Source organism: Trachinotus anak, unplaced genomic scaffold (assembly GCF_046630095.1).
Source record: "Trachinotus anak isolate AG129_WGS33_773 ecotype Australia unplaced genomic scaffold, CSIRO_AGI_Tana_v1 ptg000010l, whole genome shotgun sequence".
Taxonomy (NCBI): domain Eukaryota; kingdom Metazoa; phylum Chordata; class Actinopteri; order Carangiformes; family Carangidae; genus Trachinotus; species Trachinotus anak.
The window spans coordinates 22,566,799-22,581,412 of record NW_027273861.1 but is presented as its reverse complement, the minus strand read 5'-3'; the positions used below and the strand labels follow the sequence as shown (position 1 = coordinate 22,581,412).

Below are 14,614 nucleotides of genomic sequence, written 5' to 3'. Positions count from 1 at the left end.
AAAACCCCACTATTTGAAGTCCAGGTTCATTTTTGCCCATTTTTGTCAACTTCCTGAGCATCCACTTTTGCCTTTGATTTCCAGCTTTTAAACTATCCTTACCTAACTCTGACTTATTTGTCAAATAACAAAAGCTGCCACAAACCCAGACTGAAAATGACAGGCAGCTGTAAAAATGTGCAAATCCTCAGTGATAAACACTAAAAATATTATTATAGAACAGTTCAAAGTTTATACACACAAATACAGCAGAAAATGTAGGAAATGAGTCTTTTTGAATGTAAAGTGATTATAATTCAACTCATCTCACTCTGTCCTACAGACATAAATGACAAACTGTTTGAAAGCCCCACTTCAGCACTACAGCTTATCTCCTCATGATATATAAATAAAGTTAAATAAACAAAACATGCTCAGTGTAGTCGCTATGAATAGCTGTAGCCAAGTTTAAGTTTAGTATATTTGTAGAACGTAAACTCCCGCCTCAGGTCATGAGGACATGACCTCAGTGTCCTCACTAGTAGCTTCGGTGCTGCTCACCCTGATAATCAGACTGAACATTAACAGGCTGCAGCTTGTTTGCTTGAAAATCAGGGTGAAAGCTGTCAGAGGAAGAGAAGAGGTTTGTTACAGGTTTGTAGTAGCGGCTGCTGACTAAGAGTTGAGATTCTGCCGCAGTTATCTGTGTGACCCTCTCTCTCTCTATCTGTCTGTCTCCCTGTCTCTCGCTCTTTCTGTCTCTCTTGCAATCTCTCTCTGTTTCTTTGTCTCTCTATCGCTTTTCGTCTCCTCTCTCTTTCCAGCCAGTTCAAAGACATTTGGCTTTAATCAGCGAGCAGATCTGGACGGACGGCGAGTGCTTCTGTTCTGTGTGTGTGAATGTGCACATGTGCTTGTGTGTGTGATGTTTGAGTATGTGTCGGGGAGGGTCTTTACTCCACTAATGGTTTACTCAGAAACCTGAGGAGGGTGTTTTATGAAAATATGAAAATATTCTTTCAGTCATTTAGATAATGGGCAACTACTGTGTGTGCATCTGTGTGTGTGTGTGTGTGTGTGTGTGAGAGAGAGAGAGAGAGAGAGAGAGAGAGAGAGGAAAGAGAGTTTGTGTGCTTGTGTGCAAAAACTGATTTTATGCTTTCTGATTTAAGGACAACCAAGGTCCTCTGGGGTCAGATGTACACACACACACACACACACACACACACACACACACACACACACACACACACACACTCACATACTCGCACACAATCTTTGAACACAATGACAGATACCTACTGAATGGCTTCACAGCACATTACATATTAAGAAAGTGACTAAACACAGTCATCACATCTATAGACCAGTGGGACCCCATAAGGGCCTGAAGATAAATCTATGGGGTCACAAGATGAGGGGATAAGACAGAAGAAAAACACACATTTGTGTTAACAGAGTGAACAGAAAAGTTAACAGAAAGTTATCTAAAAAATATCTAACATTTGCTAGTTCAGGTTTCTCATGTGTCATTAATTGATGCTTTTCTTTGTCGTACGTGATTGTAAATTATATCAAGTATTTTAAACTATTTTATGACATTTACAGCCAAAACTATTTATTGATTAATAAAGAAAATAATCCCATAATGAATGACTGTTTAGTTACAGTAACAGACTTACACAGTTTTGAGAGGTAACAAGCCAAAAAGGCTGGTAACCAGTGGTCTTGACAATTAGACTGATCTCCAGTATGCAGTCCTTTCTATATGAAGGCAGTACAAAAAGCCTGGTTTCCACTACAGGGCCAAGACCAGTCCTGCCAGCACTTACTAAATATTTATATGACTCCAATTCCCCTAAACCAGAACCTAGGTGATTCTTTCTACATGTTGCTGCCAACAGAGATGACTCCTCTTTTGGGTTATGGTTTCATATAAACAAGGGCTTTCAACCCAGTGTCCTAAACATCTTGACTTGGCCCTGGTTCTTGTATCCCCCACTTGGCTCTCCACTTGCTGTTGAAAAAGTGGTGACTAACATGCTGTCTGGCTCTGTGACAGACACCTACCTCAACACATTCTTCAGGTCTCTATCCCATTAATCAACTCTCTTTTATTAGTCTGCTCTAATAATTACCCTGGGAGAGAATTCCCAGAATATAAAGGGAAGTTTGCTTTTCAGAATAGTAAAGGCAAAGTGTTAATAGACCTAAAACAATAGCCTGCTATGCAAAATACATAGGGATAACATGATAACTAGGAAGTGCAGCTTTTGAAGAAATTGCAGGAGTATTGCTGCCTTCTACATAAGCGAAAGCTAAACTACTTCGCTGGCTTGAATTCGTATAAAGAAGCGGTTAAAGTAGTATTAAGAGATGGAAAAGGGGACAAGGGGTGAAGAATACAAACTGTAGTGAAAGCAGTGTAGATAGTTTCAAAGCTGAACATAACCAAAAAAGTCTCTGAACATTTTGACTTTTGAATGGAGTTAATAGCTGTCCATTTATCTCAATGGGGAAAAAATGTCAGAAAAATGTTGAATATTTTGGAAAATATGAACTATATCAAGACTCTGAATACATCCCATAATGTCCTCATTGAACTGAACTTTTTAAAGTTTGAATGAAGTTTCTATGTTGAAGTGTCTAGAAGGAGATATGATTTTTAAAAAATGAAAATTTCACCTCATGACTATAATATTTAAGTGGTGAGGATTGTGCCTACATGAAACACAATGATGATGATGATGATGATGATGATGATGATGATGATGATGATGATGAGGCTGGTTGAGGCTGGTTGAGGCTGGGAGTTAAAATGCCAGTGATGCTGATCCCAGAGATAGTGATGACCGACATGGTGCTGGAGGTGAGGATGATGATGAAAAAGGACGCTACAGACGAGAAACATGAATAATTGCATGAGCTCTGGTGAAGCAAGAGAAAAGAAAGAAGATGATAATCAAAGTGCAGTGACGATAATCATGCTGGCGTGCAAGATTACAATGACGATAATGATGATGACGATTACGCCCAGGTCAACAGTAATGGTGATGGCATTTAGAAGGATCGTGAAGATGAAGAGGTCATCAACAGGTCGGAGCTGACGGAAAGTGGGTATATAAATATATTAACGATTGAGATGAACATAATGATGGTCATTATCATGTTGGAGGTGAGTATGAAGGAAAAACGAGGGTAAAAATGGTAAACACGATGATGATGAGGTATTAATGATGTTGAGTGATGAATAATTGCACGAGCAGAATAAAAATCATAGTGGTGATGATGGAGCTGGAACTGAGCGTTATAAAGTGTGGTAAAAAAAACAAAAACAATGACATTGATAAAAATGATGGAGATGGAAATGAAGATCACCACTGACGATGATAACAAAAGAGGAAGTGACAGTGATAGTGATGATGGAGACAAATAACAGAACTTTCCCTCTGCAAAAATTTGGACTCTGGGCTCTTTTCTATTTATGTGTCCTAGTAAGTCACTGAGGTATGATGGTAAGTCGTGACATGACAAAAAAGGCCCATGTCTCCTTGGTCCAGGTGCTAAACTGTAACTGACCGATTGACATGGGCAAAATCAAACAGCTACCACAGGATCACTGGATCACTGGATAACTTGATCTTGATAATGTGATCATATTTTTCTGAAATAATCAGGATTGCAATATAAATATTCACCATAAAAAAAGGACTAAGCCCCTGCAATGCTGATGCTGATGCTGATGAAGGTGACAACGATGAAGATGATACTGGCCATGCAGAATAATTATGAGAATAAGAAAAGAATAAAAATAATAATTGTGAATACATTGCGCTAATGGTTTGCGTGATGATGATGATGATGATGATGATAATGAGGGTCAGTTGCCTGCAGGGGTGTAGTAGTGAGGGGAGAGTACCCACAGCACCAACATGAGGAGGGTGGAGCGCCTTCAAACAGCCAGGAATTTAAAGATTGTCTTCATACACACATACTTGATATCATACTTTATTGTTATTAAAAGTAAATCATGGCTACTGACTGGATACATGGTTTGATTATTAGATGTGTCTAAGCTTGTTAATGTCCCTCCACCTGTCTGAAAGGTGCACACGGTGTACTCCTGCAGTGGGTGGAGAATTAGCCTCCTGGTCCCAGCTCCAGGTGCAGCCATTACATATAAAGTGAACTCTGGAGCATGTCATTAAAAAAAAAAGCTACCAAATCATTACTGAGGATATCAAACAGAGAAAAGTCATTTCAAACAATTATGAAACATCTGCAACACAAGCAGCGTCGGCGTGACCGTGGACGTACTGAGAGGACGCGGGTCCCACCGAGGCTGCATGTGCTGCAGGTGCGGGAGAAAGTAAATGATGATGAGGGTGAAGGCGAAGATGAAGATGAATGACGTGGTGACGGTGACGAGTTGCGTGGGCTCAGGTGCGGGGGGGGAAACGCCGGTGTGAACGGGTTGATCAATTACCGGGTGAAAAAAGATGAAGAGGATGATGAGGCCGGTGAGGATGAAGAGCATCGTAACTCCACGTGGCCGCGGTGGGAGTGGGAGGTGTCCGCGAGGAGGCTGAGCCCCGCGCTCGCGCTCGCGCTCGGGGCGCAGAAGCTCACCGGGTCGCGAGAGCAGGAGGTTGACGTGCTTGGACACGAGGACGAAACAAAAAAAAAAAAGTCTTGAATTCACCTTTTTTTTTTTTTTTTTTTTTTTTTTTAAATTTTTTAAAAATTTATTTATTTTTGTTCCGTTTGCGTCTCGGTTCCAGCTCCGGTCATGTCGGTTCGCCGGGCCGGTTTGGTGCTCCTGTGCGCGGTGCTGGCGGTGAGTCGCGCCCGCAGGAGCTCGCCGGAGCGGGAGGATGCGCAGGAGAAAGTCAGCAGCGCCAGGTGCGCGTCCCGGTGCCTCACCCTGCACATGACCCAGCTGACCGCCGCCTTCAGACGCCTCCAGGTACCTCCGGACATTTGTCCCTCCGTTTACCGACCCCGGTCAGCGCCAGCGGTCAACATGGCCACCGGTGTAAACAAAATAACACAGAGCAAGGTGTAATCCTCAAGTAGAGTCCTGATGAACGATTTTAGAAAGTGTTACCGGAAAATATTTATTTTAAAAGTGCATTCACTTTATTTTTACAGGGCAGTTGAATTTACTGCCTGTGTTGAAAACTGCACCGCAGTTCTATCAGGATTAATAGAGATTGTGCTTGCTATATATATTTTAACAAGTATATTTGCTTTTATATTCATAGCTGACAACCCCCCTGCCATATTTCACAAGATAATATTTAGAGGTGAAATAAAAGTGAGGATGGGGAGCATGTTGTATCAATCAAGTGTAGTCAATAGTCAAATGGGTAAATAAAACAGGGCTGAAATTACTTTCTCACAATACACTGACATAATGAGCTCACATCTGTGTTTGCAAGTCTAGCACTATGCACAAATGGCTGAATCTGCACTCCATTATGCATGTAAACATGGGCATTATGACTAGGTTTAAAGTTAAATGGCATCATTAAACTTTATTAAAAAACAGTTCATGTTCTTTATTTTCACTGGCTAAGAATGCCGCAGCGGTTATACTCACACCTCCACCCTTCATGGTTTTGTCACTCCTGTCAAGTACAGTGTTGCTTTCTAGATAATTATAGTATGTATGCATTAAACATGTGTAGTTTTCATCCAAAACTTTTAGTAGGACTTGCCATTCTTTTCTTTTTAACACAAAACGGTGCTTTACATGAACAATGCAGCCTACAATGACCACTCAATGATCACTAGATCAGCTCAGAGGTGACGTTATGTACATTGGGAAAGCACAGTAGAGCACTTACTGAGGAAGCACTTAGGAAACTTTGTGATCTAGACTAACTGTGTGTCATTTTCAACATGGTTTTCATCAGGAAGTTTTTGGACAAATGTTTTGATTTTGCACAGATTGAAGTTGCCCTGGGTCGGTACTCAGAGGGGCAAAGGTAGGCTGGAAAATGTTGGGTTGCTGGTTTCTAATAGTTGCCAAAATTGCTCATCTCACTGAAATCGCTGGCCCACGTACTGTGGCCTTTGTAGTGAGGAATGTGAGATTAACGGGGACGTTAGGACGTTACCAAGTTCGAAAAGCCACTTATTTTAACGGCTTCAACATGTGCATGCTGTGTAGTGGGTGGGAAAGTCATTAACCACAGAGTTCAGCCCCAATGGCTCTGAGGTGTGTAGAAGAAAGTGTGTATGTGTGTGTGCATGTGTGTGTGTGTGGGTTTGCATATGTTCATGTATAAAACAAAGGTTTGGTCTGGTCCTCGTCCATCCAGAATAGACCCCTGTCACCTGTGCATTGGGTAATGAGGTGGCCCCTGGATGACTCTGCAGTAGTGAAGTGTGTGCGTGTGTGTGCGTGTGTGTGTGTTTGTGTGTGTGTGTGGTTTCTGGAATGGAGGTGTGAGAAAGGGAACATTTGGTTTAAACTTTATGAAGTGCAGTGCAGTAGTCAGATGTTGAGCATCAAACAGCAGCAGTGATTTAAATGAAACCAACTGACGAGGAGGTAGCAAACAGGCCAGACATTCATTTTCCACTTGAGTTTCATTTTGAGAAGTTAAAATGTTTCATTCCACTCTGATATCACTCTTTAATTTCTTGTGCGAGTTTACTGTCATACTATTGACATCAACTGACACATCCACGGTGTGTTTACTCCTCCAGGGTTTTCTGACACTGTACACTGATACCTTCCCACAGACAAATTTACTGTAGCTTTTGAGAAAACATCTCAGAGTATAGAAAGTGAAAAAAGTTCTTCCCACTCTGGTGTATAGTACAGTTCATTATCCATCTCATGTTTAGTGTTATATTCCCCCCTGACATCAGATTTTGTTTTGATAATTCCACTTATTCCACTCCAACATATAAATAAGACTTGTTAGAGAAAGCCTCACGTTGAAGAAACATGAGACCATCAACGTGTTGAAACAAGGCAGAATAAAACAGATCTGAACAACTGTTTTACAGCTGAAATCAATGGTCGATCAGTCAGTTGACAGAAAATTACTCAGCAGCTATTTTGATAATCTGTTAATTGTTTGCGCCGTCTGTCAGGCATCATTTTCTCATTCCAGTGTCTCAGAGGATTTCATTGTTTCCACAGTTTTATAACATTGTAAAGTGAATATGTTTTAGTTTTAAACTATTGTTTGAATAAACACTTTGGGCTCTGGAAAACTGTGATGGGCATTTTAGACTATTTTTTATGTTGTACTGCTTTGTGATATTTTATTCAGTAAATGATTTGACCAAAAAATTACTGAAAGATTAATCAATAATGAATTTAATCATTAGACACAATCCTAGCTGTAACACATATGGTATGGTATGGTTTAGCAGGACAGGGACAAACAGGAAAAGATGGTGTGGATGTGGGACTCTGAAACTCATTTTAGGATATAAAGTAGGTACTGAAAACTTTGCATGTTGTGCCAAAGTAAAAGGAGCGTCGAAACTTTGAGCAAACAGGGAAACAAGTTTCCTCTCAGCCACATCCTGGGGAGCAGCATCGCTCTCTGAACCTGTGATAGGACAGTATAGAGGCGCAGAATGATTGACTGGTGGGAGAGACTGTGTGTTAGAGCATTCATTCATTTAAAGAACATAACGTTTAAAAGAAAAAAAAACCCTTTTGATAACGTTTTCAGTAACTATAACATCAGTAAGGACAAAAAGAGTTTTACTCATCCTGCTCTGTCACCACACTCAGAAACAAACACATTACTTCCTCTGGCTTCATGTGGGCTAACCCTGTGTTTTTGGCTCTTTCTCTCTCAGTGTGTGTGTGTGTGTGTGTGGCTAGTGTGTAGCCACTAGAATGTGAGTCACCAGTTTTCTATTTACACCTCTTTTTCTGCTGCATCTCTGGGTTTTCCACTACTTTCCCTTGTATGGTGTAATAGCATAATTATAGATGTGTGTGTGTGTGCACATGAGCATATATATGTTGGTATGTTGTCATATTCCTAAATTCCTCTTTGATGTAAACTCCTAAAAATAAGGAGAAAACTCCAGCCTCGCCTGCAGAGCGGGATCTTTCTGCACACACGTAGTAGATCAGATTAGACTGCGTGTCTTAAACACTCACAGGTCTGTGGTGCTGATGAGCGGTTGGTTAGCGGTTCGAGCCCGGGCTGAGGGCCAGCGCGAGGCTGAATAAGCTGCCTGTGCATTCATGTTTATGTGTGTGTGTGTGTGCATGTATGTGTGTCCTAGCTGCTCTGCGGTAGGTAACTCTAATCAGCCCAGAGGTCGGTCAGCCAACTAGTCACGCTCCGAAAAAAAGACCAGAGACAATGGACAGGTCAGGTTGCAGCGAGACAGACAGGGAGGTAAAGGCAGGTAGACAGACCTGGTCAAGCACAAAGTCGGGCAAAGAGGTGGAAAGACGGGTCAGCGGGCAGGTGGACACACAGATAAACTGATATGCTGACTAATAGTAGGACTGATAATGCAGGCAGACAGGTGAGCAGAGAGACATGCAGGGGGGTGGGTGACGGCAGGAGACAGAGGCTCGTTTGATTCACCTCAGACACAAAGCCTCTGCCTCTTTTTGGAGCTCTGGGACTGCCCTGTCATTTGATCGGTCGAACCAGGGGTAGATGGTGATAAAGTTGTGGCAGCGTAGGAGGGATTCTCACCTGAAACCAGGACAAGAAATTCCTAGATAGTAAATCACAGCTGGGATGGCAAAGCATTGAGCGGCATGCCTTTGTTCTTTCAGCAACAGAAAGAGAGACAGACAGTGAGACTGTTTTACCACATCAAAAGCGTGACGGCACATTATATCTGATACTCCGGCAATTAAATCCACTCTTCTTCTCACAGCTGACAGTTTTCCTCAGCTGAATCGTATTTGCTTTCTTGCCGAGAGTTAGTTGTGAAGATTGATAGCGCTGTCAGAACCAGTTAGCTTAGCATAAAGACTGGAAACAAACAAAATCTGCCTTCCAGCGCCTCGAAAACTCACAAATTAACATGTTGGTTCTTAAAAAACTGGAGAATTTTTTATTTTTTTTGTATGTATTAAACAAATAGAGAACTTTAAAGGTGTTGGTAGATGAATTTTATCATTGGTATTTAGCCAACTAGCTGTGTTCGTCCCTGTTTCCAGTCTTTGTGCGAGGCTAAGTTAGCTGCCTGCTAGCTGGCAGACTGACGGAGGTATCAATCTTCTCACCTAAGGGAAGAAGCACATTTCTCAAAATGTTGAATTTTTCTGAATTCTGAATTTGCTGAACATTTTGAGTATTTTCATCACCGATGGAGTTTCATCATCGCTGCTGTTGGACGTGAACTAAGACAGAAAGACAGATGGCGATGTAATTGTTGGATGAGGCAGAGTTCAGAACCGTATAACAGCCACTTTGTTGTGATGCTTGTTGTTTACAGGATGTGGAGCACCACAAACACTAACGTTGACACACGTGCACGGAAACACACACACACACACACACACACACGCACACACACACAGACTAATTAGGAGCTTCTGTCGGGAATGTTCAGACCTCAACATGGGCCTTTTTGGGAAGAACGTTATATTGTGTTGAGTGGAAGTTAGTCATGATACATTCACCACGCACACTCACACAGACGACACGTTCACACAACACACACACACACACACAACACACACACACACACACACCGTAGCTGTGTTTGCTTCTGGTCATCTGGGTATGATTAGCAGAGTTAATGCCTCGTGTTAAATAGACTTTCTACTGCGCCTCACCGCAAACACTGACCACAACACACACACACACACACACACACACACACTACATGCACTCTCCCTCTCACACACATTCACTTTTTATCGCTGCATCTGGCAGAAGTGTGATTTATATCTCTCTCTCTTTCAAACACTGAAGGGTGTGTGCAGCTGTGCGCATGCACGTTGACCGTTGCCGTGTGTGTGTGCTTTTGTGCGTACATGTGCGCGTTCGTGTCGCAGCCTCTTTCCTGCTGTTGCATCCACTGATATCAGAATGTTATTCTTTAACAGTGATTACCGTGGACTCAGCAGCCATCAGAGCCATGTGGAAGTCCTTTAGTGCAAGTGCTTCTTTCACCGTGGGTCAGCTCGGTTGCTGACGGGTCTCTGGTGTCTCAGGCTCAGACAAATTTCTCTCTCGGATCCCAGGATAGAAAAAACTTTAAGACCCTGTGTTTTTAGTGTTGGTATGAAATCCAGCCATGTGGAAATCCATCATTAAAAATAAAAGGAAATTTTTGTATGGTTTTATTCTGAGCTATACATCATGAGTTGGATTGAAGAGGAATCCTCTTGATATTTTTCATGCACAGTATCTTCTGTTGATCACTGTGAGGATTTTTGGGCCATAAAATACACGAAAGCCTTTGGACTCAAACCCTTGGTATGTCTTTACATGGGTTAAGGCTAGAGCTTTGTAAATAAAAGCCTTACTAACAACTCTCGCCACAGCCAGTGTAAAGCCACAATAAAGGCATTTGTGAATTTCAAAATCAAAATACACTATATAAAGTTCCTATCAATAAAATAACCCTGAAGACTAAACCCCAGCCATACGACAGACAGCAGTGACCAGAATTTATTCCATCCGGTTTCACAACGAGTATCCGTCACTCCCTGCCAGCCTCCCCCCTGCTCGTATTAACTAATATTTATTTCCAACTTTCACCTTCTTTTGTCTGTGTCCCTCAGCTCTTTTCAACTTCCTCTCTCCCTCCCATTTTCCTCTCAGTCTCCTACATCCAACTTCTTTTCTCTCTTCTTCCAGTCCTCTCTTTCTTTCCCTGACTTTTTCAACATGTGCAGCTGTCAGACTTACACACATTCTCTGAGACCCCTCGAAACCCCACTTTGACCACCGTTTAATAGCCATACGGCACACAGGCCCATCTAAACTGTCTTGATTGGCTCTGACAGCAAATATGTCCCATGAAATCGACTTGGGATAAGTGTGTGTGTATGTATCCATTTAGTGAATGTGTGCGTCGCAGAGGGGGCTGAAGAAGAGCGACAGAGAGCGGGGGATGTTATGGTGAGGACAGCAGAAAAAGAAAGAGAGCGTAAAAAAGATTAAGAAAGAGGATGAAGATGTGAGGCCAGCAGGGGGGAAAGAAGCTTTATATCTCCTCCGTGAAAATCTGGAGATGTTTAACTGGCCTCCACATTATTCTCAGTTCTTTGACTGGAGCATCTACAGTTTATCATCATCATCATCTTTTTCAAGTCTGGTCCTGTCATTTTGACAGGAGCTGGCAGCAATGTGGAGAGGCCAGACAGAGAGGTGGGCTGTGACAGACGGGGAGAGTGACAGGGTGACCAAAGGAAGCTAATTTGGCTGAGCAGGAGCACGAGGAGGAAGAGAGAATGCAAATTGTGTGTTTGCTCAGATCCTCTTCCCCCTTTTCTTTATCTTTTTCTGTGCTCCAGAAGAGAAGCAGCTGGTGGCTACCCGAATAAATCCTGAATCAACCCACCCTGACCAAGCATCCAGGAATAGGACAGAGTGGAGTGATATTGCCAATACTGCCAAAAATCATAACACTTTTGTCAGGGTGCCTTGGAGACACTGCACATCGTGTACTGGATATAATTAGGGCTACAATTTAGATTTGATTATGATTAATGCAGATATGATTAAGCGCTAGAGAGATTTTGGTGTCATATCACTCACCTAGAACTGTATGAGTTCAGAAAATGACCTCACTTGAGTGTTTTGCATCCTTTTTAAATGAGGAAAATACATTTTTAGCTGTATGGGGATATTTCAATTGTCAAAAGTCAATGATAACCTAACAAAAAATATTCATGTTGTATTCTTGTGTCTTTTGTGTCTTCCTCTGGATGTATCATTTTGTCATACATAGAGTAATTTATATATTAAGAGGCACCAAAAACACAGTTCTCTGTTAGACTCTCACCCATACTCATTATAGGTCTCATAGATCTATTCGTTTCTTATTTTATGAGGAAGGAAAGTGTATGTTAGAGCTTAATTATGCACAATACTTTTTAGTAAGAGACACTGAATGTAAACAGAAACTGTGTTTGCTTTCAAGAAAACTCCACATGGTGCCTTAAATTATATAATGTCAGATTTTTTCAGTTTCCAGAGACGCGTGTAAACCTGTAAAAGTTTTAGTTTTCTTTTTAAACTTGATTCTGTCCTGGAAATGTGGCTGTTTTCAGCATTACCACGTCATCAGGAATATGATTTATGATTTGGAACACCTGCAAAAAAACAGAATATAGAAGTGAAGCTGGTGAAACCAAATTAGGGCAGGGAATAAGTGTCTGTTTAATATTTCGCGCACAGATATTCAGCTATTCAAACAGATTTGGTGGAAGGAGAGAGTGACTGCTTATCTTATCTGCTTATATGCAGAGGTTTAAAAAAGTTTAAATGTATAAGAGAGTTCAGACCCTCCTCCATGTCTGCTATAAGACCTATATCCATGGCAAATGGGTTCTGTATGATGTACAGTCAGTAGCACCTGGATGGCATCAACTTTATCCAGTCAAAGAGCCTTTTCTAGACAGGAGGAAAGGGAGAAAAGGCAGTCAGAGGAGGAAGGTGTTTCTGTCTCTCTTGTGATACCGTGATACCATGACACCCGCTCCTCTGCTTTTCCAGCCATCCTTCCCCACAGACTTGTTACTAATCTATTCATCAGGGGTTCAGCCATTTGTTTAATCCTGCACTGCTCTCTTCCTCTTCTCTCTCCCATCTTTCTGTCACCTTAGAATTATCCCTTTTAACAGCTAGTACAGATTACTGTTAAGCCGAGGGCTTCCACCCCATCAATACTCATTAGTCTTAAAGGCATACGCACGCAGGCAAGAAGTACACTTTTATTTCTCTCTAGGTTGTGTCCAACAATCATTTCACTGACAGAGTCGACTCTTGACAAATCTTTTGTGGCCTCTTGATTTTGGCTCCACTGCTTCTATTGCGTCTCTGAAAATGAGCCACTTTTTTGTTGCCGCCAACAGCTGGACAGCAAAAGCCATATTAAAGTCGCTGTGGCAGTGGACATGGACAGGGGGAGAGTATGAGAGGAATGAGGCAAACAAGATTTTTGGAGAACTTGGAGCTCTGACCATTTTCACACATACCACATGCTCAGTGGCCAATCTCTGCAGAAAGCAGGCGTGACTGACGGTTTGTCAGTTTTGGAAATTTACGAAAAGGACGGAGGAGCAGCCCTCCCCACCCGACAGTCAGAGTGGAGCTTTTAACTGTACATGGCTTTAATTTCTTGCCCTCACTTTTCCAACTTCAGTAAAAAAAAAAAACATGGCTGTTCTGGTAACAGTAAAAGCTTTACTTAAAAAGTCTATCCTACATCAAAGCCCAATTTAGCTGCAGCTTTTTTTTTTTCAACAAAAAAGTCAATTTGCATCTGTTTTGAATGTGAAGACTGAAAGAGTCAATTCAGCATCTTCTGTACCGTGAAAGCCCTTAACCCCTAATCTCTAACCTTTAACCGCTGCACTGTAACCCCAACTCTAACCCCTTCACCTCCTTCATACCAGAAGCACAAAGGCTACTTAAAAGAGGAGAAGCCCTGAGAAGTGTGTGTGTCTGTGGAAAGAGATGAACCTGGTTCAGGCTAAATACAGCTCACTCAGGAGAGGGTTAAGGAGTCGTTAAGAAGGCTTATCCCACACACACACACACACACACATAGACACACACACACACTAGAGGCTCATATATACTCCCGTAAGGGCACACACACATGACAACAGACAGACACACAAATGCACACCCTCTAGTATCCTAATAGTTGTTTTGATGTTGGATGATGGCGTCATGATTGTGCTGATGATGACAAAGCATTTCAGAGGGAAAGGCAGCTCTGTTGCTGCACAACCATTGAAAGTTTGAAGCACTCACAATGGATTCAGCTTGAAATTGGCTCAAAATGGTTCAAAATCACAAAAAAGTTCATATAACAGAATAAAAACAGAATGGTTGACATGGGCTCAAAAGGTGCTGCAGGGTAGGAACCAGCAGGGTTACCATGATGGGAAGTGATCCTGAAATTATTTGTTGTTAAATCACTCAAGTGATTGAATATGCCAACAATTTATCAAGTTTAAAAAAAAAAACTAACAACAAGAAAATTGGTCTATTGTAAATTGAAGATGAAGATGTTACTTTTCGCTCTGAGAAGCTGTGATGGGCATTTTTCACAATTTTGACATTTATGAATGAAACAAACAATTGATTCATACAAAAATTTGACAATGAAAAGAGTGGCTTCACTAGAGTGTAATATTGGTTTATGTTAATTATGACAAATTATCTGAATTTACAATAATGTAGTAATCAATTGAAAATATGTTGCAGGTGTGTGTCACCCCCTGTGTTCATTATAAAATAAATTTGGTTTAAGGAGTTTGAAAATCTGAACAGTCTGGAGAGATGATGTTGTGTCAGTTCATCTGTATTTCCGTCCCTGTGGTCATGTGATGACGTCTCCCTCTGTGGCAGTGGTTTTAACACCCATGTTTACTGGTGGTCTTGACTCACTTAACAGTAGCTGTGCGCACACATACACACACACATACACAGATACA

At 41.6% G+C, this 14,614-nt stretch overlaps 1 protein-coding gene across 2 annotated transcripts in view; it reads left to right on the top strand.

The window, feature by feature from the left end:
* The first annotated feature begins 4,397 nt into the window (after window positions 1-4,397).
* anos1b (anosmin 1b) overlaps window positions 4,398-14,614 on the top strand; it is a 45,069-nt gene continuing 34,852 nt past the window's right edge. For both annotated transcript variants that reach the window (XR_011692092.1, XM_071486211.1), the window contains exon 1: window positions 4,398-4,945. Coding sequence is in view for 1 of the 2 variants with exons in the window: in XM_071486211.1 (XP_071342312.1) it covers window positions 4,769-4,945 (177 nt within the window). In the remaining variant the exon portion in view is untranslated. The remainder of the gene's footprint in view (window positions 4,946-14,614) is intronic.